A 21,755-nucleotide genomic window follows, 5' to 3' on the forward strand; every position below is an offset into this window, starting at 1 on the left:
AATGCTCTGCCCACACAGAACGCATGCATCCCAACCTTCACAGCCAGCGAGAAAAGGAGATGCCCTCACCCCACTTGCTGCTCCTCCACTTGGCCCTCAAACGATGCTGAGCTAGAGCGATGACCGGATAGCAATGACGGGATTATCCACCAGTAGCGCAAAATCCTGTAAGGACCCTCCCCCCGCCAAACCCCCGTATCCCCCCACTCGCGGGCTCACCATGCAACCAATCAGCAGTCGCCACGCGTCCCATGGCCCATGTTTTGAATTTGGCCAGCCTGCCCAGCCCCCCCCGCTGTCCAAGTTTAGTTTTTACAGGTATGCACGGTCCAGATCCCCTCGATAAGCCCCATTCTAGTTCCCTGCCATTGATCCTCTTACCCCCCCTCTTTAAATGCTATGTGTTATATAGTCCTAAGGGTAGAGGTGCTCCTCTACAGCTGGCATTGTGTGTCATGTGACAAATGAGCTCGGGCGGCCAAAAGTATTTGATGGTCTGAAATGTATAAAGTGCAACTCATTTGAAAATTGAAACACCCAAACGACGTGCGATAACTGCTGCTGACACCTCTGTTGATATGGCGGGGTGAAGACAATGACGACGATACAGACATTGACAGAGACGGATATGAAAGAGTTGATTGAATGAAAGGGGCAAATACGGGAGGCCGTGCGCGGCCTGCCACTCCGGGGGCAACACCCTCACGCAGGTCAAGCCTCCATGTCTCTCCTGACCATTCTCATGCTCAATGTGCAGGCAGCTTGCGTAGATCCGTCTTCAAGGACCTGGATGAAAATCCTAACCCTGGTCGCCCCTGTTCTCTTCATTTCCCTGATTCTAGTTCCCACACGGCCCCACAACGCCGCTTTTCTGTGCCGCGCAGGCCCATTGGCAGTGTTGTTGGAGGTGATAGAGTTTTGGGTCGTGTCCCCATGCCTCATGCAAGCAATGAGGCTGCTTGTTTGAGCAGTATTAGCGCAGATTTGGTTCGCCGAACCCAGGGAGACAGGAATTTGGGTTGTGCCCCTGCACCTCATGCTAGCAATGAGGCTACTGCTTTGAGCAGCATCAATGCAGATTTGGTCAGCCGAACCCAAGGTGATGCCCCAGACAACGTTCATCCGGTTGGGATGCACCAGCAGAAGAGAAGGTTTAGCTCTCATGCTGCATTCTCTTCAAGCAGGACAGCTTGTACACCATCTTCTTCCGCTTCCTCTTCTTCATCTTCTTTTCCATACAACATCAACAGCAGGAGTTCCGCTGCTGCCGCACTGAAAAGCTCTGTCCTTCATTCTACAAGCAAGATTTCTTTGCCTGAGAAGCTTGCTTTGGACTCTGAATGTAGCCCTTGCATGCGCAGATGCAGCATTGGTCACTGTGTTAATGTCACTCCACTTTCCACTAACTTTACAACTTCTTCAAGTACTGATCCTTTGCCCTCCTCTTCTGATGACATGCTTGAAAGCAGATTGAGGCGGATGACCTTGCGGTCCGACACCAAAGCCGCAAGAAAAGCTGCTGCTCGCAGGGATTCCTTGATAGATTATCAAGATGAGGATGATTTTGAAGCAAATAATTCTCCTATAGATGTTGATGATTTCTGGAAAGATGACTGTAATGGTAATGATGAAGTTCCATTCGGTGGACTTCATACGCAGGATGAAGCGAAATGTAGTATGATGCCTCCAAGGGGCCTCTCATGTCTGGTGGGACTCTATAATGAGGGAAATACATGCTACTTGAATTCTTGTATACAATGTCTTGTGCACACAATGCCACTTGCTGCGGTGATGCTCAATGGGAAAGTAGACTTCTTAGAGCATAGAGAATGGACAGACTTCGGTGGAAGCAAGAGATTTTTAAAACGGACATCGAGCTTTAGCATGCAAGGGTATGGTGGTGAATCAGTGTTAAGAAGATTGAATGAAGCCATTTCTCTCGCAAGGGAATTCAGAAATTTGCTCACGCGCATGTGGTCCTCTTCATGTCCGCCATACTCGGTCGCCTCAGCCTCTGCCTTTCTCCGCTGTGTTCAATCTTGGGACTCACAATTCTTGGGTTATCAGCAACAGGATGCCCAGGTACTACAGGGACTGTTATGCACAGTCTCATCTCAAATAAACACATACATGCTGCATGCAAGGAAGAACAAAAGATGCATGCAAGTAAGAACTTAAAAGAAAGGACACAGAGACTGCCATATTTGATCATGTTGCTGAGAAAAATGGGATAATTTCAATTGCATACAAAATGTATCGTATGGCGACAAAGCTTATTTAAATATATACAGCCCATGCATATGTATGTTAGCTCATAGATACCCAATCATACCTTGTGGCTTTGTGTGAAGGTATATGTTTTCAACATGTAGTATGTACTCTTAACAAAGTAAATCTTGGCAGGAAGTAATGAGGGCAATCTTGGATGGGCTGCATGAAGCATTAAACAGAGTGAAGAATAGACATTATATGGACATCTACAGAGAGTACGAGTCTAGGCCAGAGGATGAGCTTGCAGCAATAACATGGAACTATCACAAATCATTAAATGACTCCCTCATACAAGACATCTTTTGCGGTATGTTATGCTAAAGGCAGGGCAATCTATACATACCTGTAAAATATGTGCATGCATACTTCATAATTCTTAACAAACATGAATGTTTTGAGATTTTATCTTTTGTTACTGGTATGCAAGTATGTTTGTGATTAATTATGCATTTCCAGTGCTGAAAATTAAGATGTGTATGTTTGGAATAATCCCTCCAAAACATACTTAAGTCGCACTTGAATTCCAGGACATACTTATTATTGTACTTCCCAAGGGCAGCGCACTTCGCGTTTCATCTACTCAGAAAGATAATAAATCCCCCAAATCATCATTGATGGCACACCAAGTATTTGCAGGCGCTAGAAGAGTCGGTTGTGTTTTGAGGAAGAAGCAAAACTATTCCAATGCCTCTCTAGCTTTCCCTCACACACTTTGAAAAGATGCCAACTCACTAAACAGCACCTTAGGAAATCAAATACCCTCTCTCTCAAGTACTTGAATTATGATACTTGCATAGATAGGTTATTACATAGTTAAGCAAGAGATCAAGGAATTACAAGAGACTACTTGATGATGCTCAGCAATAGCTTCTCCTCGGTAAGGATTTGCATAGATGTGTGGTTGGAGATGTGGACATTTTATTGGTTTAGGAGCATAAGATGGGCAAACGATCTGGCAGTCTTTTGTGTGCAGGATTTCACACCTTTCGGGAGCTTGCTGTAGGAGACTATTTCACACCGTGCTGTATGCATCTCTATGGGTTCCCGATATGTTGCATTTAACGGTTACCATGGTACTTTCGCTGTTGGCATGGCCATTTATACAGATAGGTGATATTTTGGTTGGTTTTATGTCCACCTATGCTCCCACTTGTCCGTAGGACTTTCTGGACAGAGCTGACACATGTATAGCCTACTGTGGATACTTGGGTTGTTGGAGGGCATTACAACATTGAGTCGATACATGATTGGCAGGCTTCCACCCCTCCAGATTTTCATAGCTCCATGGAAGCAGAATGCGTGTGAGAGGTTCCTATTAGCTTTACATGAATTGTGCAGTGGATGCCTGGCACATACCATACTTTGATCGCGAGCCTGACTCTTTCATATTCTCTTGGGGTTTTGCAAAGAGGAGGGCTGTTTGCTAGCGAGGTTAGATAGATTCTATGTAGGCACATGGACTGCGTTCCTTGGCAGTTCCATTACTATTGGGGAGGCAATGTTCTATCTGATCACTTTCCAGTATCACTACCTGTTAAGACTCCTGATACCTCTTGGAGGGGATGCCACTGCCTAGATAAAGTCCTTATAGATGAGAGTCTCACACAGGGTGTTCGGAGGATCTGGTTAGTCGATGCGCACAGCTACCGACCTCCAGCTATTGATCTCCAGCAGACCTGCTGGCCTCATGCGTTACTCAGTCTGGCAGTGTTTGTAGAGAGACTGCCTCGATTACTCACAGAGAGCTTCAGCGTCAAGAGCAGTCGCTTCACATATGTTTGAGCCAGACTCAAATGATCTGCCTACGTACACATATTTCGTTGGCAGACATGCAGAGCTGTTAGAGAAGCCTTGCTCGATTCAGGAGGTGAAATGAAATGAAATGAAATGTTATATTAACGTCTTCAAAAGGCCATAATGACCTATGAGACCCGAAAGTTACAAAGTGGTGGATCTGATACAAAGTCAGAGTAACAAAATAACCTAACAACAGTACAAAACAAAGATATATACTATGGGGTCCTAAGTTGATCGATGTGAACCAAGCAAAAGACTAAGCAAAAAATGGGCGGCTTGTTGGGATAGCTGAATCACAAGAGATCTAGCATCGGTCGTTGGCGAATCTCATCAATTTCCTCCATGGTTAGTAGTCTGACCGGGCGTCATGCATGCCTGGCCAGCGTGCTCCGAATTTTCTGTCGTAGCCTCCGTCGATGCTGTGTAGTTCTTCGCAGTCGCAGGCGCCTAGATTTCCCCAATTCAATCGCTCTGTCAATCAGTGTGCTCTGAAGAAGTTTGTGATCCGTCTTTGAGACTGGCTAGCCTCGCCATTCATCAGGCTATCTCTGTGTCTGCGCAGCTCGAGCAAGAACAAACCCAGACATCTCTGATCTTCGTATCCCATGAATCTTGAGAGTGGTCCAAAACCTTCTCTGAACAAGCAATGGAAGCGGCCTCGTATCTTGTAGTAGACGGGGCAGCGACATGTATAGTGTAGCTCTGTCTCAGGTTCCATGTTACACAAGAGGCATGTCCTGTCCTCTGCCGGTACTCCGTCGTATCTCCCAGTCTCAATCCGCAACTGGTGAGAAAATGTGCGTAACTGGCCAATAGCACATCGTATCCCATGAGACAAGTGGGTATCCATGTATCTGGGTCTCGCCACAAAACCATCTTCCGTAAGCTGGAGAAGGTGGTCTTTGTAGAAAGCCATCTTCGTGCCCAATTCCTGTGCTGGTTGTATCCATGTCCTTCTGGTGTCTAGCTGGGTCAGGTCTTGGCGTATGAGCTTGGTGATCTCTGACTGTGTAAGAGTGAGAGATGGTGCATCCAATGAGTAATGGAATGGTGGCAGCCGGTCTATGCTGAACCCATGTGCCTGAAACCATGAGGTCATCTCCCCATACCAGCATGTTGTATCTCCTTGTATGGCTAACTGTCGAGAGGATTCAAGTGCTTTGCGAGCATATCTGTCTCTAGGAAGTTCCCATGTGCGGTTTATGAAGGAGACTGATCTGTTGAGTGCCTCCACCACAAGTGGGGGGGCCGCTAGCTCTGCTCGGATAATGGCCCGTGGTACTGATGCCTTGGCTCTAATGAGCCGCGAGATCATAGAGACGAGAGGTTTCTCCATGTTCCCCCATCCGTCTGAGCGACCCGTCCTCTCGTGGTGATCCAGTGAAGGTCCCCATATCTCGGTTCCATAGAGCAATGCTGAAGCCACCAAGGTGTCAAAGAGCCAGATCTTCGTCCGGGGTTCCTGAAACTGAACCTGCGAACACATCCTCTCCAATCTACCCAATGTTGTATGGGCTCTAGTAAGTCTGGTTTCTGCTGCTCTTCTGAGTGAGAATGTAGGTCTGCTAAAAACCACTCCAAGGTAAGTGTAAGTGTCTGTGTACTCCACAGTCTCTTGGCCGTATGTGAGTGTAGGTGCTGACCTCCTGATCCATTGTGGGGTGGTATTAAACACCATAACCTTGGTTTTACCCAGGTTGACAGACAAACCACTTTCGTGGGCAAACGTATGCAGAGCATCCAATTGACGTTGCATTCCCTCTGGGGATTCAGAGATCAACGCTATGTCATCAGCATATAACAAAAGTGGAATCCATGTCCCTGCCAACTGAGCACCTTTATCCCCATCACTGTCAATGTAGTCAGAAATCTCATCCACATACATACCGAAAAGAGTGGGAGAGAGCGGGCAGCCCCGCTTCACCCCAATAGTGGAGTGAACCGGTGTAGAAAGTCCCTCCGGGGTGCGTACATGCCCTACTACTGATCTGTACAATGCCATGATCCCCCAAATGAGTTCTGTGGGTACTCCCATTTCCTGTAATCTGCGCATCAGTCTAGCTCTGGGTACCGTGTCGAAAGCTTTGCGGAAGTCCACAAAGCTACAATAGTTCCGTCTCCCATGAGATCTGCCTTCCTCGATGATGGCCCTGAGTGTTAGGATATGGTCAAGAGTAGAGAAGCCTCTCCTAAATCCTGCCTGCCCAGTTGCACGTATTCCTTCCCTCTTTGCCCATCTACTCAGCTGTTGCTCAAGAATGGATGCATACAAGGTACCAGTGTGTGCCCAATCATAATAGTGCGATAATTCCCAGGCTCCATGGGGTCTCTTGATTTGAAGATAGGTACGATTGTAGATAGGCTCCAAGTGTCCGGTAGGCCCTCACACATGGCACGGTTAAACATAACTGCTAGAAGCTTTGCTAGTAGGTCTTTGGCATGCATGAAATGCTCAGCTACTAGGCCCTCATGATCATATGCTCTCCCAGTCTTCGTCCTGTCAATGGCTTTCTTCACCATCTCAGCAATGAAAAAGACACATGTATATGGGCATGGGTCGGGGGGGTTGGGGAGGGGCGGCTGTCCAGGTACTGTGTACAAAGATGATGCGTATTGACCCCAGGTCTCTGTGGAGGAAATAGCAAGGGGGGGGGGGGACTGCTCATGAAAGAGCCGCCACGCCTCACGCAAGTCTTGACTCAAGAATAGCTGATATAGATCCTGCTCGAGTCTAGCCAAAAAAGCCCTCTTCTTCCGCCGCACCAGGCGTCAGAAGTCCATCTGTGACTGTCTGTGAGTGACGTCCCCCAACAACACCTCCCTCTGAAGTCTGGCTCTAGTCTGGCGGCACTCCTCATCGTACCAGCTGTTCTGAGGCATGCTCCCAAATCGGCGGCTCTGCTCAGGCTGGGTGTGTGGGTATGCTTCAGCTGCTGCCTCATGTAATGTCTGTGTCAGTATAGTAGTTAGCTCCTCCAGAGGTCGCCCTGGGTCCTCAGTGCATAGGCGTCTGTAGATTCCGTCCATGTATACAGAGTCCGTCTCCCTTGTGAATGTGTAGCGAGTAGGGGCTGCTACTCGTGGCCTGTGTGCTACACTGAAATGGAAGGAGATGGTCATTGACACCAGAGCATGATCCACCGCCACCCCGACCGGTCTGGGCCCAACTGTGAGATCCTGGATACTAGAGATGAGATTCGGTTGTACCATGACATAGTCCACCGTGCTGGCTCCATGTCTGTGTGGGAAGCATGTAAAACCTCCCGCAGCAGGAAATCTTTGTAGGCCGTTCAAGATGGCCAATCCATGTGCAGTGCCCATGTCTATCAGGTGTCGCCCATACTCAGTATATTCCATATCGTGTGATAGTCTGGAAAGGCCTATCTCTGCCACATCTATCTCTCTTAGCATCTCCTCTGAAGTATCATAAAACACTGCCTGGTGATGGGCAGTCCTAGCATTGAAGTCCCCGAGGATGATAATGTCACCGTCCCTAGAGAACTCCCATATGTCATCATCCAAAATAGAGAAAGGGATTGTCCTCTGGGTGGTGCATAAACTAATGTACTCGGGGGAAAGTAACAAATAGCTAGATAGAGGTATCTGCCTGTCTTTGCTTTCAGTCTCACCCAAATGTATATAGCCTGTTCGTCCCTGCGGGCTATATGTATCAGTGGCTGCAGATCCTCTCTAAATAACACTGCCACTCCTCTCGAGCCCCGCCCTTTGTGCTCTGAGCGTGTTTCCTGTCTGTAGGTTGTAGCCCACCTATATCCACTGATGTGAGGCATGGATTGCCCAGGGGCCTGGTGTGTCTCAGAGTAGAAGATGATGTCTCTTCCAGTAAAGCTATCCTCAAAAGCACCCACATCAAGACGCATAGATCCATTGCAGTTCCAGGCAGCTACTTTGAGTGTGGTCCCATAAGTCTCGCACCGTCATGTGGAGCGTCTCTCAAGTATTACCACTTTTCCCTCGGTAAAAAGCGATCTTGCCTTTTCCCCATGCCGCTCTAATCTCCGGCATTACTTCCTGCATATGAGCGATCTGCGAGAGGGTGAGATCGTCCTCGAGAAAGATGCCAGTCTCTTTAAGAGTTGGTCTTTTCTTCAAGAATGACTTCTTTGCTTCCATGGAGGGAAAACGGAGGATGAGTGCTCTTTCTTTTGAGGTTTCTCCACTGCCTCCATTTTTCTTTATGTTGCCCACTCTCCATGCCCTTGTGTGTGTCGGCTCATGAATCCCCATCAAGGCTGTGAGTTCTTTTACTTCTTTGTCCACATTGCCTTTGTCTTTAAGGCCGCAAATTCTCACATGTAAAGCGCGCACCCTTCTCCTCTGCTCCTCCTCTAGTGTCTGGTTAATGATGTTGTTGGGTGTGGACGTGGGCGTTATCTCCTTGTCTTTTCCTTTCTTGGCCACCTTGATCCATTTCTCGGCTTCGTCCGCCTTCTGTTGGGTTTTGGTAAGAACATCCACCCAAGAAGTCGTCATTTCTTTGTGTTGTTCTTCTCCCTCTTTGATGGCCCGTACTTGTTCCTTGATCGTGTTGATTTCTTCAATTACTGAGGGTTGCAGTTCGCCCTCTTCCAGTGTGTTTCTTGATCGGGCTTCGGCGAGTTCTTTCTTGAGTGACGTGATCTCTTCCTCTTGGGTCGTCACTCGGTCTTCCAGCGTGGTTATCTTGCTCTCTTGGATCAGCACACGTCCTTCGAGAATGTTTATTGTGCCCCAGAGCTTGCAGTTCATCTTGGTGATGGTCTCCGTCATTTCCTCTTTGCATTTTTGAATGGCATCCTCTAGGGGGTCGGCTTTATCGTTCTTCTTCCTCATGCTTGATCGCCGTCCGCAAGGGGGTTAGATGCGCGTGTGCACCCACCCTAGCAGCGGGCGCGGCAGTTGGGCGTGTGGGGGAGTCGTCCGCAAGGGAGTCGCTAGATGCACGTGTGCACCCCCACTAGCGACGGTCTCAGCGAGTGGTGGAGCGCGAGGCGGTACGGCTCAAGGGGGAAAGCGATAGTTATAGGTTGGAGAGAGAGAGAGAGGAGGGGGGGGGGGGGGAGTATGGTAGATAGAGTGGGGGGGAGGGGGGCGGGCATTAAAAAAAATAAAAAAATAAAAATAAAATTTACTTTCTACGCGTAGAGGATGGACGTCCTACGCGTGAAAGAAAAAAAGGGGGGGGGGGGGGGGGGGGGGGGGAGACATACTACGCGTAGAAGTTGGGGGGCTAGGGCAGCGTGTAGTGGGTGCGGGGGGGGGGGGGGGGGGGGGGGGGGGGGGGTGCACAGTAGGGTGCCACGGGGGTGCAACATGCGAGCAGGGCAGGGCAGCGGGGGGGCAGGGCGACGGGCGCGCGGGTGCAGGGCAGGGCGGGCGCGATGGTGCAGCTCAGGCAGCGAGGGGTAGAGGCGGGGGGTCAGTGAGGCGGGTGCGTGGGTGCAGTGCAGGGGCGGGCGCGAGGGTGCAACGCAGGTAGCGAGGGGCGCGAGGGGCAGAGGCAGGGGGGGGGCCAGGGCGCAAGCTAGGCGGCAGCACAGAGAGAGAGAGAGAGACCCACAGAGAGAGAGAGAGAGAGAGAGAGAGAGAGAGAGAGAGAGAGAGAGAGAGAGAGAGAGAGAGCCAGGGCGCAAGCCAGGCGGCAACACAGAGAGAGAGAGAGACCCACAGAGAGAGAGAGAGAGAGAGAGAGAGAGAGAGAGAGAGAGAGAGAGAGAGAGAGAGAGAGAGAGAGAACCCACAGACTGGTCTCCATGCCTGTCCTGGCTCAAGAACAGCTGGTCAAGATCATGCTCTAACTGAGCCAAGAGAGCTCGCTTCTTCCGTCGCACTAGGCTTCGGAAGGCAATCCGTGATTGTCGATAGGTGATGACTTCCAAGAGTACCTCTCTCTGGAGCTGTGCTCTCATGTCTTTGCACTCCTCAACGTACCAGCTGTTCTGGGGCATACTTCCAGAAGGCCGTCTTTGCTCAGGTTGAGTGTGTAGGTATGCCTCTCGTGCTGCATCATGAAAAGTCTGCCAATATGTAAGTGAGCTTATCTAGAGGGCTGTCCGGCTCCTCAGTGCATAAGCATTTGTAAATCCAATCAATGTAAATGGAATCAGTCTCTGAGATAAAAATATATCGAGTATTCAGTAGGTGCTACACCTCATGGCCGCTGGGTAGTATTGAACTGAAAGGAAATCGTCCATGTCAAGAGAGCATGATCCACTGCTATGCCAATGGGCCTGGGTCCAACTGTGAAATCTTGTATATATGGGATAATGCTCGGCTGAGCCATGACATAATGCACTGTGCTAGCTCCATGTCTATGTGGGAATCACGTAAACCTAGCTATTGCGGGAAATTTCTGTAAGCCAATCCATGTGCGGCCCCCATCTCCATTAGATATCTACCATATAGCGATAAGTTACCTGGAGGAGGCAACTCCGAAGGGAAGACCGAAGCAAGTCCCGCAGTACTTGGGCCTCTGAACAAAGGTACTTGGTCGCTGTCACGCCCATAACTAGTCAGTGAGATGGGTCTCTCAAGGGCACTGCTCTAAGAGTGTAGTTAATTCTGGCCTCACATAGTCCAAAGGAAACTAGTGACAAAAGCGTCTGCCCTAGGAGTCTGGGTGTATAGTCTTGGTCATTCTTCGTGTACTTTATTGGTGTATGAGGGGAACGGCCGACTCCTAAAACAAAACAAACAAACTCTGCAATTTTGAACCATACTACGCATATAGGTGTTCCCACATCATGCATACATGATTATTCCACACCTCTGAATCTCTGCAATTTTGAACACCGTTTCCGAATTTATGTTCTTGCTTCCTGCAAAATTCTTGAATTCTGAATTTCCCAAAAGTTCTGCTGAAATTCCTGAAATTTCTGACGAAGAGCCTGCACGTGAGCCTATTGTAACCTTGAAGCTACCTATATAACTTTTGCTGATGAAAAGTCTGTGCGAGGCTGTGCATTTCTCTCTAGACGTCCTCGCTCCTACAGATCGTGCTGCGCATAAGAGACCCTTCTATCACTGAATCTACGTGCGCAGAGAGAGAGAGAGAGAGAGAGAGAGAGAGAGAGAGAGAGAGAGAGAGAGAGAGAGAGAGAGAGAGAGAGAGAGAAATGAAATGTTATATTAACGTCTTTAAAAGGCCATAGTGACCTATGAGACCAGAAAGTTACAAGGTGGTGGATCTGATACAAAGTCAGAGTAACAAAATAACAACAACATAACAACAGTACAAAAGAAAGAGAGAGAGAGAGAGAGAGAGAGAGAGAGAGAGAGAGAGAGAGAGAGAGAGAGAGAGAGAGAGAGAGAGAGAGAGAGAGAGAGAGAGAGAGAGAGAGAGAGAGAGAGAGAGAGAATGAAATGAAATGTTATATTAACGTCTTCAAAAGGCCAAAGTGACCTATGAGACCAAAAAGTTACAATGTGGTGGATCTGATACAAAGTCAGAGTAACAAAATGACAAAACAAATATACTATGGAATCCTGGACTGCCAGTTGTGAACGGGGCAAAGCAGCTAGCTAGGGTAGCTAAATCACAAGAGATCCAGCATCGGTCGCTGGCGGATGTCATCAATCTCCTCGATGGTCAGTAGTCTGACCGGGCGTTGTGCATGTCGGGCCAAAGTGATTCGAAACCTCTGAAGCAGCCTCCGTCGGTGCTGTGTAGTCCTCAGCAGTCGTGGGCGTCTGGATCTCCCCAGCTCGGTCGCCCGGTCGATCAGTGTGCCTCTGGTGTGAGGCGACGAGCTCTGCTGTGGTAGTGGCTCCTCCGGGTGTCCAGTGTCTGCTCTAAAGAAGTCTGTGATGTGTCTCTGAGACTGGCTAGCCTCTCCTCTCATCAGGCTCTCTCTGTGTCGGGGCAGCTCGAGTAGAAACAAACCCAAGCATCTCTGATCCTCGTATTGCATGACTCTGGAGAGTGGTCCAAAGCCCTCTCTAAAGTCTAAACAAGCAGTGGAAGCGGCCTCGTATCTCGTAGTAGACGGGGCAGTGGCATGTGTAGTGTAACTCTGTCTCTGGCTCCATGCCACACAGAGGGCATGTCCTGGCCTCTGCTGGTACTCCACTGTATCTCCCAGTCTCGATCCGCAGCTGGTGTGAAGATGTGCGTATCTGGCAAATAGCACATCGTATCCCATGAGACAAGTGAGTGTCCATGTATCTTGGCCTCGTCACAAAACCGTCCTCTGTAAGCTGGAGAAGATGCTCTCTGTAGAAAGCCATCTTCGTGCCTAGCTCCTGTGCTGGCTGTACCCATGTCCTCCTGATGTCTAGCTGAGCCAGGTCCTGTCGGATGAGCCTGGTGATCTCGGACTGTGTAAGAGTCAGAGAGGGTGCCTCTAATGAGTACTGGAAGGGGGGCAATCTGTCTAATGCTGAACCCATGTGCCTGAAACCATGATGTCATTTCACCATACCAGCATGCTGTATCTCCCTGCATGGCTAACTGTCGAGAGGACTCGAGTGCAAGGCGAGCATATCTGTCTCCGGGAAGTTCCCACATGCCGCGTATGAAGGAGACAGATCTGGTAAGCGCCTCGACTACCAGTGGGGGAGCAGCTAGCTCTGCTCGGATAATGGCACGGAAGCCTTGGCTCTAATGAGCCGCGAGATCATAGAGACTAGAGGCTTCTCCATGTCCCCCCACCCATCAGTGCGACTTGTCCTCCCGTGATGATCCAATGAAGGTCCCCATATCTCAGCTCCATAGAGCAATGCAGACGCCACTAAAGTGTCAAATAGCCAGAGCTCTGTCCGAGGCTCCTGAAACTGGACCTGTGAACACATCCTCTCCAATCTGCCCAATGCTGCATGGGCTCTGGTCAGTCCAGTCTTTGTTGCTCTCCTCAGTGAAAATGCTGGTCCACTAAAAACCACTCCAAGGTAAGTGTAAGCATCTGTATACTCCACCGTCTCCTGGCCGTATGTGAATGCGGGCGCTGACCTCCTGATCCACTGTGGGGTGGTATTAAATACCATGACCTTGGTTTTACCAAGGTTGACAGACAAACCACTTTCGTGGGCAAAACTATGCGGAGCATCCAAGTGACGTTGCATCCCCTCTGGAGAGTTGGAGATCAACACAATATCATCAGCATAAAGCAATAGTGGAATCCATGTCCCTGCCAGCTGTGCACCTCTATCACCATCTCTCTCAATGTAGTCAGCAACCTCATCCACATACATACCAAATAGAGTAGGAGAGAGCGGGCAGCCCTGCTTCACACCAATAGTGGAGTGAACCGGTGCGGACAAACCCTCTGGGGTGCGTACATGCCCCACTACTGACCTGTATAAAGCCATGATCCCCCAAATGAGCTCTGTGGGTACTCCCATCTCCTGTAATCTGCGCATCAATCTAGCTCTGGGTACTGTGTCAAATGCTTTGCGGAAGTCCACAAAGCTACAATAGATCCGTCTCCCATGTGATCTGCCCTCCTCAATGATGGCTCTGAGTGTCAAGATATGGTCAAGAGTAGAAAAGCCTCTCCTGAAACCTGCCTGCCCAACTGCACGTATCCCTTCCCTCTCTGCCCATCTACTCAGCCGCTGCTCAAGAATGGATGCGTACAACCGTGCCAATGTGTGTCCAATCATTATAGTGCGATAATTCCCAGGCTCCATAGGGTCTCCTGACTTGAAGATGGGTACAATCGTAGAAAGGCTCCAAGTATCAGGTAAGCCCTCACACATGGCACGGTTAAACATAACTGCTAGAAGCTCTGCTAGTAGATCTTTGGCATGCATGAAATGCTCAGCCACTAAGCCATCATGATCATATGCTCTCCCAGTCCTCATCCTGTCAATGGCCTTCCTAACCATCTCAGCGGTAAAAAAAGCACATGTGTGTGGGCATGGATCGGGGGGGTCGGGGAGGGGCGGCTGTCCAGAAACTGTGTATAGAGATGATGCATACTGGCCCCAAGTCTTTGTAGAGGTAATGGCATGTGGGGGGGACTGCTCATGAAAGAGCCTCCACGCCTCACGCGAGTCCTGACTCAAGAATAGTTGGTAAAGATCCTGCTCTAGTCGAGCCAAAAATGCCCTTTTCTTCCGCCGCACCAGGCGTCAGAAGTCAATCTGTGATTGCCTGTGAGTGATGTCTCCCAAAAGCACCTCCCTCTGAAGTCTAGCTCTAGTCTTGCGGCATTCCGCATCATACCAGCTGTTCTTGGGCATGCTCCCAGAACGGCGTCTCTGCTCAGGCTGAGTGTGTGGGTATGCCTCTGCTGCTGCCTCATGTAATGTCTGTGTCAGTATAGTAGTAAGCTCCTCCAGAGGTCTTCCTGGCTCCTCAGTGCATAAGAGTTTGTGTATCCCATTGAGAGAGAGAGAGAGAGAGAGAGAGAGAGAGAGAGAGAGAGAGAGAAATGAAATGAAATGAAATGAAATGAAATGATATATTAACGTCTACAAGAGGCCAAAATGACCTATGAGACCAACTGATTACAATGATGAGTCTAGTACCAAGTCTGGGTACAAACAAGAAAACTACAAACAAAGAACTGATAGGAGTGCTACCGACTCCTATGGGTGGCTGGTAGGCTGAGCAATGGTATCATGCCATAAAGGTACAAAGTGGGGATAAGTGTCACCATGATACAATATAGCAGTAGCATGAAGCCTATCCCGATCGACATTCTGGGTGTCGTGCTAGAATCCTGTGGATCCTCTGCCGCAATCTCCGCTTGTGCTGCGTGAGAGAGAGAGAGAGAGAGAGAGAGAGAGAGAGAGAGAGAGAGAGAGAGAGAGAGAGAGAGAGAGAGAGAGAGAGAGAGAGAGAGAGAGAGAAAACAAACCAGGAGTAACCAATATAATGCCGTAATGTTTCTTGATGTGGAATACATTTAGGGCAGCTTCAGAGCAGCATAGAGTGCTCTGTATGCAGGATGACATCCCATTGTTTCGATCCATTTTTGGATTTGTCATTGCCGTTGCCCGAGCATGGAGGCTCCTTACTTGGAACAAGATTCAACAAGTGCAGAGTTTCTATCTTAGATTGTCTTGCCTCTTTTGTTGCGCTGGAGACACTCAGTGGACGTGAGAGATACAAGTGTGCAAATTGCAAGGTACCTTTCTATATTGCATACCTTTCTTTTTCTATTAAATAGAATGCTGTCAGGTATTGCACTCATGTGTTTACACTCTCACTCATACAACTCTTTGTTATAGCCAAGGACTGTTGAAATGCTCTCTTGAGGAAGTGTAGACGAACAAAACCTTAACGCCAGTTAAAATCTTAAGCAATATATCATTCAAGGTTTTTTTGATGTATTGTTTATAATCAATCAATTTACGTTGTGGCCGGTAATCTTACTTGCAATTAGTGTGGGTGTAGGGAATAATCATGAAGCTTTTAAAGGTTGTTCCCTTGAGTATACAACAGAGCATATGCAAGAACACTTATGGTTAATAATGGATTCTTTAAGAAGTGTCCCTTCTTGTGTGAGTTTGCATAGTTATGTGCGTGCTATCGCTGATTAGATGTAATCAGCACATGGGTGTCTAAATATGCATGCTATCTGTTATTTTGACATATGCGATTTAAAGGGTCGTGTGGTTTTTCTTTTCCTCTTCTTTTTTCTTTTGCATCCATTGTCATTGTAAGTTGCCAAGGCAGAGACTGGTGTCTAAATATGCATTTTATTTGTATTTGGATATATGCGTTTAAAGAGGTTGTTTGGGGAATTTTTTTTTCTTGTTTTTCCATCCCTCATCATCGTAAGTTTCCGAGGTAGAGACTTAAGATGGAAATGCTTGATCTTATACTCAGTTTCCACTGATTTTGCAGATACCTCAGTTATCAACAAAGAAACTCAGCATTTATCGTGTCCCTACCATTTTAGTTCTTCATTTGAAGGTAAAGTGATATTCAACAACTGTATCATAAAAAGCATGGAGAGAAGGAGAGCAAATAATAAGTTATAACCATCCACTTTCCAGACAGACACTTGTGCAGAGTTAATAACATCTTCAATTTTTATGTGCAATCTCTTAACCCAAAAAGAACGTCCCGGATCCGTACTTGTGGAATGAAGAAGGCGTGCAGTTAAAATCTGTGTCTCACTTTTGAAGCTAAGCAAGGTTACTAAACCCTTTACCTTTGCAGCGCTTTCATGGCTCTGGGCCTTTCTTCAAGAAGGATGACACCCCAGTGTCTTATCCCTTGAGAGGACTTGACCTCACTGAATTTTTGGGGTAAGCTTTGTGTTTTTGTTTTTGGTAGCTTGTGCTCCTTTTTTAAGGATGATTGATAATCAAGCTCTTAGGGATCTAGCTGTAGGCTCATTGATATGCATATAATTAGGGCAGGTGCACGTGCGTGCGCGCGCACACACACACTCAGGCACACATGCAATACATACATACATATACGTACATATGTATTTATACGATTGATAATCAAGCTCTTAGGGATCTAGCTGGTGTCTCATTTGAGCATGCTATGACCATTTGCATGTGATATGTACAGTGTATGCATGTATGTGTGTATATATGCAAGTTTGTGTGTGTGTGTGTGTGTGTGTGTGAGAGAGAGAGAGAGAGAGAGAGAGAGAGAGAGAGAGAGAGAGAGAGAGAGGCTCACATATGAATGGCAGGACTACTTCACAAGGGCATTACCCTCATGGTGCACTCTATGATCTTTATGCTGTGTGCAACCACTCCGGATCCCTCGGATATGGTCATTATACGGCTCAGTGCAAGGATGCAGACGGATTGTGGTATTCATTCAACGACTCGTTGGTATCCACCTCAAATGAGTCAAGTGTTGTAAGCTCCTCAGCCTACATTCTTTTCTATCAGTTAAGGCATGCATGAGGGCTTCTAGCTCTTCACCACCATTCAGGTTAGTTCATGGGTGTTTTGTGAGCCCATGCTATGTACACTACTCATTTGTGGAGTGTAGAGTGTACAATTTCTGTAAATCACAAGGCCCAATAGCTTAGGACTTGCATACTCACTAATCGTGCTTTTAAAACCCTTATAGATCGCCTAAAAAACTTACAAGATCACACATCTAATGCAATGTTTTTAAAGGAAATCATTTGGTTTAGAAGGGTTGCAACAGTTAATAGCATTTTTCAGCAAAAGCAAAGTCCTGTGGAAAAAGACATGATAATTATAGAATATAAGGATTTGAATGCCCAAATCTTTTGCCCCCCCCCAAAAAAAAAGCCAATTATCATAATCAAAGCTGGAAGCTCTTCAACACTTACAAATTCGAATATTATTGTTTTCATTTTGTGTTCAAAATCTCATGTAAAAGCATAGGAATGACAAGCATGTCATTGCCATCAACAATACTCGCAAGCTACAAAAAACATGGTTAATCCTCTTTTGATTATCTATTTATTCAGTTTGAGTAGAATCTTAATTATGAAGGAAACCTTTGTATCAACCACAATTCATATTCTCATAGTCTTCAGCAGATTACACCCTCTGAGCAATCAATGCCTGTGTCTATTCTGCTCTTCAAAAACATGCCTTGGGATTGTATCCATCACCCCAAAGTTATGTATGGATGGATGATTGCAAGACCATACCTATGATGAGAGGCATGGCTCAAATATAGGCATTTATAAAAATGAGAGAGAGAGAGAGAGAGAGAGAGAGAGAGAGAGAGAGAGCGCTTAATATTATGTACATGTAATGAACAAACTATACAGTGTGTATGTTCTTCTTCCAAATCTTGAGAAATAAGAGTTATTCCAACTTGATTTGTACTTGATCAACAGCCATCATTGCAAAAAAAAGCAGCTTGTTTCCTTTGGAATGTTAGTTTTCCTTCCATGATCCATATTGCAAAAGTTATGTTACAATCGATACAATTATGACGATGATAGCATACATTGTAAAAATGGTTAATATGATTGTTGATTGGGTAATTAGAGAAAGGATCACTCCCTTCTTGTAGATGATCATCCCTTGAGCCCTTTTGGGACAAGCTAACATTCAAGAGGAATCAAGATGAGGGGGCAAAAGAGGGGGGGGCTCTCCTAGTTTCTAGGGATCGAGCTACCTTGAAGGATTCTCTTGAGCTCTCCCCTTGGAGTCATGAGTGTAGGCAACAAAAATGGGTAGGCCAATGAAGTATAGAACCAACTTGGACTCCAACAATGGGCACACTTCAATAGCCTTTAAGCAACCAAGTGCAAGAAGGAGAGGAAATTACAAGGCAAGTATTTGTAAACACAACGATAAGAGAGAGAAGGAAAGAGACTAGGGGTCTCATGATAAGACTATCACTCTAACAACAAACAAGTAGTGAAGAAAAGAGAAGGTGTTGAAGGTTATAGTACTTATTACAAAATAGGCTAGCACATAGGAGATGGCAATGTATATTGTATAAATGGATTTGGTTGAGTGCAATATAGTGCAAGGTGGCACAAAATACACGGTACAATGACATTGATAACATATAAAAGACATGGTTACTTCACCCTCATAGTCTACAATAATTTAGTGTGACCCAACAAATTTGTAATTTATGTCAAGATGAGAGCCGGGATTGCTCCATCTATGCAAATACTCTAATTAGAAAAAAGGAGCCAACAAAATGGTTTCAAGGCATCCTTGGTAGTGATCAACATGTTGAACATGCTTCGAACATGGAGCTTGCTGAGGAGGAGAGAAGAATGTATAACAAATTCCATAGGCATTCCATGTCCATGGTGGTATGTAGAGCAAAGCAATCCATAAGAAGTGTTTCAAAACCACTCAAACTAGGTCAATTTTTTTTTAACAGGTGGCACTAAGGCAAGGAATTTTCTCTCAACTTATTTTGACTCTCAAAGCCACCCTAACTTCCAAGTACAAAAGAAGGTTTGTGACAGAAATGCTTGCATGGATAATAAAGCAGCAACTCATTGGCTGAAGCAAACTTGTATTTACGGAAGCATACCCTTATGGACATATTTTTTGGAAAAATGAGATTAATCAAGGATTTAGAGTAGTCACGATGTCGAATGACCATATTACCAAAGCAAAAGCAGCCCGCTTCAAACATACATGTTAAATTGAAATAACCACAATATTTGTGTAACTTACAATTTAGATCAAGTGCCACACATCTAACGAGGAAATTAGTTGAGTGAATTAGGTGGCCCTTGAATCAGATGGCACTAACTATCTTTAATTTTTACACAATATATCTATAAGAAGTGGACACACATAGCTCATTTCTCATTTCGAAAGCTCTTGACCTTGTGCTAATGCCATCAAAATACTCTCTATGCTCATGGCAAACAATGAGAAATATTATAGAAGAGTTCCCAACGAGCTATTAATGGCATGGTTGCCAATGGAACAATTACTAATAGTTACCAACAATCATTTCAGTAGTTGTGGAGAGATTTTTGGCCTCATGGTCATTCATCACAATGCTCCTGGAACATCTTTGTCAGACCCTTCTTGTTGAAAGAGAATTAGGATGTTCAACAATGTTGGTGCAACCAAAGATGGTCGGTGGTGTGAAGTGAGCAATGCAATGCTTGGGGTGTCTACAAGGGCATGACAAAGTGCTAGAGCATGTATGAAGGTCCTAGGTAGGCAAAGGATAGTGGGTATGTATGACTGATGTGGTTTTCTAGGCCATGTAGATGCGGTGATTCATGAGTGCAAGGGAAAGAGAGAAGGGGAAGGGGATGGAGAGAACAACCAATATTTGGTGAAGCTTGTGAGAAGATATTTCTCACTCTCCTTATTTTCATTATAAGATAAAGAATCAAATGTGCGAGCGCTCGACCACAACCAGGCCACGGGGCCACTAACATGTAACCCAACAATCTCCTATTGAAGACCAACATGGTCCAAGTGGCTAAAGAATAAAGGGGCTATTATGTACAACTGTACAAAATGTAAAGCATGACCCTAGCTTCACCCTACGCTCATCATCTCTATGCAATGTGCGAACCGCTCTGAGGCTAAGCTCTTAGTTAGAGCATCCACTTGGTTTTCATCCGTGTGAACTTTGACTAACTCAATGTGTTTGTTAGCCAAAATATTTCGTACCACATGGTTGTGTGTGTTTAGAAACCTGGAGAATCTGTGTGTAAACGGGCTCAAAGATCCCCTGTAACCTGTGTGTCGGTGTCGGTATATGCTGATTTCTGCCGCCGGACAAAAATACGCTAGTAAAATAACCGCTAAGAGAGTCGTAGTCGACAACCGTGCCGTAAAGTGTGACCGGTGCGCTCGATCCCGATGTCGGGTGTCACTCCTCTATGGTAGAGGCACCTCACCCGTGCATGTCACAAGCACAAAGACCGGGGACGGGTCGGATGTTGAAATCCGCCCGTAAAGAGAGGTGTCGATGCCGAATCGCAAGGATGGTAACGAAATTGATGTGCCGTACCATCGAGGAAAGTCGAGAAAATCAAGAAATCGCCTAGTTGGTGTCAAAACCGATGTGATGTGAAGGACTAGCCGAGAGCTAGTCGATCCACTCTCACCGATGTCGGTGCCGGTGCGGTGCGATGAGTCGTTGATCTCGAGGCCGCCGAGGTCGAGGTCCAAAAACCCTGGTCTCTCTCTCTCTCTCTCTCTCTCTCTCACACACACACACACACACACACATATCGGCTATCTATCTCTCAGTCTCAAGATGGGTTTTTACTCTCTCACTACTGCCCAGGTGTGTGTAAGAGAGTCGTATGCTGCCATCGAGTTTGTCGAGGGCTTTGGAGGGATCAGGGGCTTGCACACGTAAGGTCAATTGCCTGCACGATCGACTGGCGAATCTGACACCACTCAGAGGAATTGATCTGCTCGGTGACGATGTCCCAGGCTTGTTTCTAGTGGCTTCGAATCTCCTACATCTTGCTTCAAGCTTGTAGCTCTGCTCGCTACTGCTCTCAACCGACCTGCTCAAGCTTTGCTTGCAAAGCTTCTTGTCATGCTTGCATTCCTACTGCTGCCTGCTCAAGTCCCCCAATCTTGCCCTTGCTCACGGGCTCTACTGCACTCCGACTTTCAGCTCTGTTTGACCTGCTCGACTTCCTATTCTCCATTTGCTCACGGCTCGAGTCTCTTGGTCTTGCTAAGCTTCTCAAATTTCCTGATTTTATCAAGCTCAATTTCCTGCTCTCTCTCCAGATTTCGATTCTCCTGCTGTGCAGAGCTTCCAAAAACTCCCTTTCTCGGGGTCGCTTCATGCACCGTGTAGCTTGAACTCGGGAGCCGTGCTCCTGGGCTCTGATACCACTTGTAGATGCAGTGACCCGTGAGTGTAAGAGAAGGAGAGAAGGGGATGGAGAGAACACACTATTTGGTGGAGCTTGCGAGAGGATAACTTCTCACTCTCCTTATTTTCATTATAAGTTAAAGAATCAAATGGGCGGGCACCCGATCACAACCCTACCTCGTGTCCACTGGCCTATAACCCAACAGCCAGAAAGGCTCCATGGTGGGCCAATCAGGGTAATGGTTCCAGGTCCCCAAAGTGTAGGAACTATGCCTAGGGATGTGGGGTTCGAGTTGCTCTACATGTCCTATGGTGTGAAAGTTATGGCAATTTAAAGTTGGAATGCTTTGCAAATCCCCGACGGACAGAGCAAGTGCAGACAGATGGTAAGAGCTGATGTCAATGGATAGAGGTAAAGTGCTTGAGTTCTGGTGCATGCCGGTCTTTTCAAAATATCAATCAGAGCTCAAGTGGCCAAGTTATGGACATTCAAAGTTTTGTC

The 21,755-nt window shown here is 46.9% G+C and overlaps 1 protein-coding gene across 3 annotated transcripts; it reads left to right on the forward strand.

Annotated features, from left to right (window-relative positions):
* The first annotated feature begins 559 nt into the window (after positions 1 to 559).
* Positions 560 to 17,784, forward strand: LOC147424046 (uncharacterized). Of its 3 annotated transcripts, XM_086501881.1 has the most exons (7): positions 568 to 710; positions 1,470 to 2,082; positions 2,404 to 2,578; positions 14,923 to 15,140; positions 15,863 to 15,931; positions 16,181 to 16,269; positions 16,671 to 17,784. In XM_086501881.1, the coding sequence occupies exons 1-7, from the start codon at positions 646 to 648 to the stop codon at positions 16,888 to 16,890; spliced, it is 1,449 nt and encodes a 482-aa protein (XP_086358007.1). In that variant the 5' UTR covers positions 568 to 645; the 3' UTR covers positions 16,891 to 17,784. The 3 variants fall into 3 exon arrangements, 2 of the variants coding, with proteins under 2 accessions (XP_086358006.1, XP_086358007.1); XM_086501880.1 differs by having other exon boundaries at positions 560 to 2,082; XR_015186632.1 differs by lacking the exon at positions 16,671 to 17,784 and having other exon boundaries at positions 560 to 2,082; positions 14,928 to 15,140; positions 16,181 to 16,248.
* The last annotated feature ends 3,971 nt before the right edge of the window (positions 17,785 to 21,755 follow it).

The sequence above is a fragment of the Adiantum capillus-veneris genome, chromosome 26 (assembly GCF_014529385.1).
Source record: "Adiantum capillus-veneris isolate H3 chromosome 26, ASM1452938v2, whole genome shotgun sequence".
In the NCBI taxonomy this organism is placed as follows: domain Eukaryota; kingdom Viridiplantae; phylum Streptophyta; class Polypodiopsida; order Polypodiales; family Pteridaceae; genus Adiantum; species Adiantum capillus-veneris.

Excerpts from the sequence above, each read along its gene's own strand:
- LOC147424046 (XM_086501880.1), top strand. The coding sequence starts at position 646 with ATGAAAGGGGCAAATACGGGAGGCCGTGCGCGGCCTGCCACTCCGGGG. Across the intron at positions 2,083-2,403 it reads ATCAGCAACAGGATGCCCAG|GAAGTAATGAGGGCAATCTT; the intron begins GTACTACAGGGA and ends AAATCTTGGCAG. Across the intron at positions 15,141-15,862 it reads ACAAGTGTGCAAATTGCAAG|ATACCTCAGTTATCAACAAA; the intron begins GTACCTTTCTAT and ends CTGATTTTGCAG.